The sequence below is a fragment of the Sinocyclocheilus rhinocerous genome, unplaced genomic scaffold (genome assembly GCF_001515625.1).
Source record: "Sinocyclocheilus rhinocerous isolate Xijiao unplaced genomic scaffold, SAMN03320098_v1.1 scaffold591, whole genome shotgun sequence".
Taxonomy (NCBI): Eukaryota; Metazoa; Chordata; class Actinopteri; order Cypriniformes; family Cyprinidae; genus Sinocyclocheilus; species Sinocyclocheilus rhinocerous.
The window spans coordinates 215,312-222,025 of NW_015641476.1; the positions used below are offsets into that span (position 1 = coordinate 215,312).

The 6,714-nt window shown below is 37.7% G+C and overlaps 1 protein-coding gene across 1 annotated transcript in view; it reads left to right on the forward strand.

The window, feature by feature from the left end:
* Positions 1-2,766, forward strand: part of LOC107755052 (amyloid beta A4 precursor protein-binding family A member 2-like) — a 38,442-nt gene extending 35,676 nt beyond the window's left edge. Inside the window, 4 exon segments of the mRNA XM_016571693.1 lie at positions 578-790; positions 1,121-1,240; positions 1,328-1,468; positions 2,341-2,766. Of these exon segments, the coding sequence (XP_016427179.1) occupies positions 578-790; positions 1,121-1,240; positions 1,328-1,468; positions 2,341-2,412 (546 nt within the window). The 3' untranslated portion in view covers positions 2,413-2,766.
* Positions 2,767-6,714: the final 3,948 nt, after the last annotated feature.

A 6,714-nucleotide genomic window follows, 5' to 3' on the forward strand; every position in this document is an offset into this window, starting at 1 on the left:
CCCGCCCAATTGCTACTCAAAACTAACCCAATCGTGTTTCGAGGGGGTCCCCAGTTAAAAATCGTGTTCCAGGGGAGTAAAATACACGTTTTTTGGCAGGGTTCCCCTGCTAAAATTCGCATTCCAGGGGATAAATATCATGTTATTGGAGTCGCTTCAACCCGCGGACATGAAAAACAACCCGCGGCAACAGTATTAAAGTAGCCCAATTCCGCGGGAAAACCGCGGACTTGGCAACACTGGGTTATACAAACCTGAAAGGAGTGTATTTGGCACAGAAATACTCCGTCATACGTCCAAATCGTTTTTTGAAACTTTGGCCATGTTAAGCATGAGAATCCAACTTTAACAGTGTAAATAACTCAGAATGCATGAAATAGCATTAGACACCCCCTTTAAAAGGACCAGTGCACCAAATAACTGAATTTTGAATTCCCAAGGCTGTTCTCTATAGCACTGAGTAAAATTGTTTCCTTAATTGCTTTGTTCTTTCATGGCCTTTTATTGGCAATCAGCTACAATCCCTTGCCTATGCCTCTGTCTCACTCTCACTCTCTCTATCTCTCTACTCCCACAGTTGCAGCTGGAGAAGCAGAAGGGGGAGATTCTGGGCATAGTTATTGTGGAGTCTGGCTGGGGCTCTATTCTGCCCACCGTCATCCTGGCCAACATGATGAATGGAGGCCCTGCCGCCCGTTCTGGGAAGCTCAGCATCGGTGACCAGATCATGTCAATCAACAACACCAGTCTGGTGGGGCTGCCTCTCGCCACCTGTCAGGGAATCATCAAGGTATGCAGAGGGGTTGGGCTGTCACAGTGCGCAGTGGGCTGAATCTTGGCTTGGCCATGAATCCATCTGTGTTATTCTGAGTAGCTGGTTATTAAGGGTCTGTGGTTTAGGGCTGCCGAACCACCACAGATCAATCAATAAAGTGCTTGCAAAGGAAATACAATTTTGATTTCCTATTGTTATGATCCCAATGTAATAACACAGTGCAGGTGAGATCGTATGATTTATGATTATAAATTGTATTATCATATTATTGTGTGATCATAGGTGTGATCGTATTATATAATTATAGTAATATAATCACATGTATGTTTTGTACATCTCTATCAGGGCCTGAAAAATCAGGTGCAGGTGAAGCTAAACATCGTGAGCTGCCCTCCTGTAACCACAGTTCTCATTAAGAGACCAGACCTCAAGTACCAGCTGGGTTTTAGTGTGCAGAATGGCATTGTGAGTATGGTGGAAGAGGAAGTCTGAAATAAAGTATTGAAATATAATTCTTACTGTTAAGTCCAACTTTTGTTTTGTGCTCCTCAGATCTGTAGTCTAATGCGAGGAGGGATTGCAGAGAGAGGAGGCGTGCGGGTTGGTCATCGTATTATTGAGATAAACGGCCAAAGTGTTGTGGCCACGGCACATGAGAAAATCGTCCAAGCTCTCTCCAATTCTGTTGGCGAGGTGAGCGCTATACATACACTACCTTTTGAAAGTTTGAATACATTTTTTTTTTAAAGTCTCTTATGCTCATCAAGGCTGCATTTATGATAAAAAAAAACAGTGAGAATAGTAATAGTATCAAAGATTACAATTTAAAATATCTGTTATCTACTTTAATATATTTACTATATAGATATATTTGAATATATATTTTATTATTTACTTTAAAATGTAATTTATTCCTGAAATTGCAAAGCCTAATTTTTACCAGCCATTACTCCAGTCATGAGTGTGACATGATCCTTCAGAAATCATTTTAATATGCTGATTTGGTGTTTAAAAAAACATATCTTGATGTCTATATTGAAAACAGTTGTGCTGCTTAATATTTTTGTTGAAACTGTGATTTGGGATTCTTTGATGAATAGAAAATTCAACAAGAACAGCTTTTATTTTAAATCAAATTTATTTGGTAACATTACAAAAGTCTTTACTGTCACTTTTGATCAATTTAATGCATCCTTGCTAAATAAAAGTATTAATTTTTTTTTTTTTTTTAAATCCTACTGACCCCAAACTTTCAAACAGTAGTTTATATTAAAAGATATATTAAAGGGGCGGCCTACAGTGAGCGGAGGCCGGTGGGCTGAGAATGGTACGACGAAGGAGCGTCCGGCGGGCTTGCGGCAACCACATGTGACGACCCCGGGCTGGACTATTTGAGACTTTGCAACTTTACAGATCTTCTTTATGCACCAAGAGCTTGTAACACTCCAAAGAGAAAGGAAAAATTTAAATCGCATCATATGACCCCTTTAAATAATGTTAGTAGAATAATATATAGTATTTTACTGCTTTTTAGTAAAAAGAGATCTTTCTTTGTCCTGAAACAGATCCACATGAAGACTATGCCAGCTGCCATGTTTAGACTCTTAACTGGTCAGGAAACTCCTATGTATATATGATCTGAGGTGGACTTCAGCTGAGATACACAACTCTGGGCACTGGGAAATGTCTGAATGCAGCAGTCACCTTTCTCCATTTATCTTCACCAAAAACAACTCCCATCACTCTTACTGTCCGCTAACATTGATATGGTGTGTCGTTTCTGCATAGTGTGGATTCTTTTTGATTTGTCATGTTTGCTCTTGGGTGTGTGCATAGTCAGATGAAGATGAAGATGAAGATGGAGTCGATGCATCTCAAGTCCTTTCTTCGTGACATAAGGGGGCGCTTTGATTTTGATGCTACTCTTTAATTTATTTACAATTATGTACGTGTGGACATTGTTGGAGAGATGCAAGTTTGTTTTGTAAATATGTAATAATACATAATCCAGACTCATAGAACTTTATGCCAGCCTTGTCAATGGAGAAATGTCATCTAGTGGGCATTAAAGAATGAGCAAATTTTGAGAGTAGTTTTTTACTTACAAGTGAGCGAATCTTTTGTAAAATACCGTATGTAAACAATTTCTGGACTTCTCCCATGCTACAATAATCAAAACATTCTCTTGCCATGCTGTAAATGAAGGTTGTTTCAAACTCAGAAACATTGTATGAAATTTAAGAGTTTATTTTTTATGTGTGCTTTTTTTGTGTATGCCCAGCTGCAACTCATTTGAGTCAGTGCTGAATGTAATAGTGTTGTTAATAGTGCGTCCACTTCCATAAGCAGTATTAGAATGTCTGTACATAAACGTTTACCTTGTTTAGTACTTGTGTCCATGTAGGAATCACTGTTAGTCTCATTTTATCTTTGTGAGGCTTTGGCCTTGGGAAAATAAGAAGACACTGTGACCAAAAGCCTTACCGCTGCGTAAGAAAACTTTTGAAAACCGTAATAAAAAAAGAGACATGAAACAACTAATAATACATGAACATGAATACCTGTCTGCATGCATCTTAAAATTACACTATGGCAAAATTACAATAAAGTGTAACATAAGCCCTTCATGTTGTTTTATCATTGATTCTCTGGCAATTTTGGTTGGTTCGATCTGAAGAATTGCTTGAAGCCTGAGTGGGTCATATACATCCTGGAAGCTTGAGTCAAAGTCCATGCCAGCTACTTCTAACAGTGGCCAGCTTCCAAAGCTTAAAAATAGCTCCCTTGCCTCATGTTATGGACCTAATGATGAGCACAGATTTGAGTCTCACATTTTGGCATTGGCATAGTCAAGGAAAGAATAAGAAAGAAAGAAAGAAACACCCAATAATGAAACTCCTTTATCTGATTTTAGGGGAGATTAGAGGGACATTGCCACGCTTTATAGCAAGATTGCGAGACAGGCTCTTCATTAACGAGTGTGAGTTCAATAATCATTCTCCAATTTTGAAGATCACTGCTCCCCCTAGAGGTTATTAAAATACACTACAACCCTTTTTCATGAGCGTTGAAGAATCAAATAAGTAAACAAAAACACACGAGCATACTTAAAAAGTTAGCCTATATACTGTGCTTAAAGTAGCTCAAATGTTACTTCAAGTATGAGATATCATTTGTAAAGATTAGCTGTTTATAAACATGATTAATATTAGTAAACTGTAAACATGACCAGCTATAAGAGGATAATATTAAAAGCTCAAAAGTGTTTCATTTTAATACTGTTCATGATTGTGTAGAGACAAAAGCTTTGATTTAGGGCTATATTTTACTTAATGACTGAACAAATACAAATATAATATTAAACTTTACATAAAGAATTACACCCATTACAAACAAAATTGCTGTATTCCTGTGACGGATATCATGGGTTCTGAACTTCTGGTCATTCTTGCCACATTTTAATATGACCTTAACCCCAATCCCCTGGCGTGACATCTCAAAGGCCTGCACAGCCTGCTCCAGTGGGAAACGATGGATGGTCATCAGTGGTTTCTTAGACGCCAACACAGAATGCTGGAGTTACTGTGAGAGAACATGGGCAAAAGTGTAAATGGTATCATGCATACATATAATAAATTTTTTTCTTCTTCTTTTGATCTACTCAAATCAGTTGTATGTGAATTCCCAGACTCATGTATTACAGTTCAATTCAATTCACGTTTATTTGTTTAGTGCTTTCCATGATACTAATTGTTATAAAGCAGCTTCAAGGATAATATTAAAAGCTCAAAAGTGTTTCATTTTAATACTGTTCATGATTGTGTAGAGACAAAAGCTTTGATTTAGGGCTATATTTTACTTAATGACTGAACAAATACAAATATAATATTAAACTTTACATAAAGAATTACACCCATTACAAACAAAATTGCTGTATTCCTGTGACGGATATCATGGGTTCTGAACTTCTGGTCATTCTTGCCACATTTTAATATGACCTTAACCCCAATCCCCTGGCGTGACATCTCAAAGGCCTGCACAGCCTGCTCCAGTGGGAAACGATGGATGGATGGTAGTGGTTTCTTAGATGCCAACACAGAATGCTGGAGTTACTGTGAGAGAACATGGGCAAAAGTGTAAATGGTATCATGCATACATATAATCAATTTTTTTCTTCTTCTTTTGATCTACTCAAATCAGTTGTATGTGAATTCCCAGACTCATGTATTACAGTTCAATTCAATTCACGTTTATTTGTTTAGTGCTTTTCATGATACAAATTGTTATAAAGCAGCTTCACAGAAAATTTAAGTTTCTACATTACATTTAGGAGTAGCTTATCAGTGGTGACAATGTCAAGGTAATGTCCATATGGCAGATATGTACAGAAAAAAATCATGCAGTTAGTCAATGACATGTATTCAAAGTCAAAACAAACGGTGAACACTATTAACAGCAATGATTATGCTGTGATCAAACTTATAGGCAAATTTGGTAGTTTTGTATGTTGGTTCAGGGCTGGCGTCATCTGAGGTCTGAGTGGTTGGCATCATCTCTTCTCAGGTGTTTGATCATCTCAGGTCTTTTTAAGGGCTGGATCCAGACTGAAACTTGTGTAATTCTTAGTTCCCTCGGGATTCCCATCCCGTGGCAGAAACAGAGAAGCAAATAGAGAAAAATTAGCATAGCTGCTATTCAAACCAAGCAAAAAATGATAATGTGTTCAAACGAAGCATAGAATGATAATGTGCATTTGATCAGATATAACTTGAGTACAAGGTTATGAGAAACAACATGTGAATGCTTGGTTAAAAGTCTTTAATCTAGATTTAAACAGAGAGAGTGTGTCTGAACCCCGAACGTTATCAGGAAGGCTATTCCAGAGTTTGGGAGCAAAATGTGGAAAAGCTCTACCTCCTTTAGTGGACTTTGCTATCCTAGCTAGTACCAAAAGTCCAGAGTTTTGTGATGGATTGTAGCGTGATAGAAGACTAGTTAGGTACACAGGAGCTAACCCATTAAGGATTTTCTTGACCTGGTAAGGACTCTAGCCCCTGCATTTTGGACTACCTGTAGCTTTTTTATTGAAGATGCAGGACAACCACCTAGCAGTGCATTACAATAGTCCAGTCTAGAGGTCATGCATGCTTGAACTAGCTTTTCTGCATCAGAGTATAGCAAGTATAGCAATACTAATGCAATACTAGAAATTGCAAAGTTAAGGCATCAGTTTTTCTCCATTTGCGCTCAAGATTGCGAGTTTCTATCTTGAGAGAATGGGTATTACTGTTGTATGCATGGCACAGTACGTTTTTCTCTAACCTTTTTTAACCTGACGGGGGCAACAGCTTCTAATGTATTAGAGAAGATAGTGCCCATGTTGCTAGTCATTTTGTGTAGTTCATGTGCATTTATGGGTACACAAAGCATTTGAGACAAATCAGGCAGGTTATTTGTGAATCTGTCTTTAGTGGTTGGAACAGTTGTACCCAGATGATAACGCGGCAGAATATAGTTAATATTAGTAACAGTGTTGGGCAGTAACTAGTTACTAGTAACTTAGTTACTGTAATAATATTACTTTTTGCAGTAACTATAGTGTAACTAATTACTAATAAGATTTCAGTAATAATATTACAGTTACCATCCATAAAACAGCTTAGTTACTTTTGATGCCTCAACCCCCGCTGATTTAAAATCCAACAATCAAATAATTCCTAGATTTATTTTCATAATTTTCACGACTCGCAAGTCGAATATGCATGCCCAGTGCAGCAGGCAAGCTTGGAATATGGAAAAGCTTACATTCAGCAGATAGAAATATTGCATTATATTGATTTTGTCAGGAAAAAAGATGATCTGAACACTGTTGTGTAAGTTTGGCTTTACTTTACTCTGGCATTACATCGCATCCACATCCCTCTGATCAGCATGTGGTG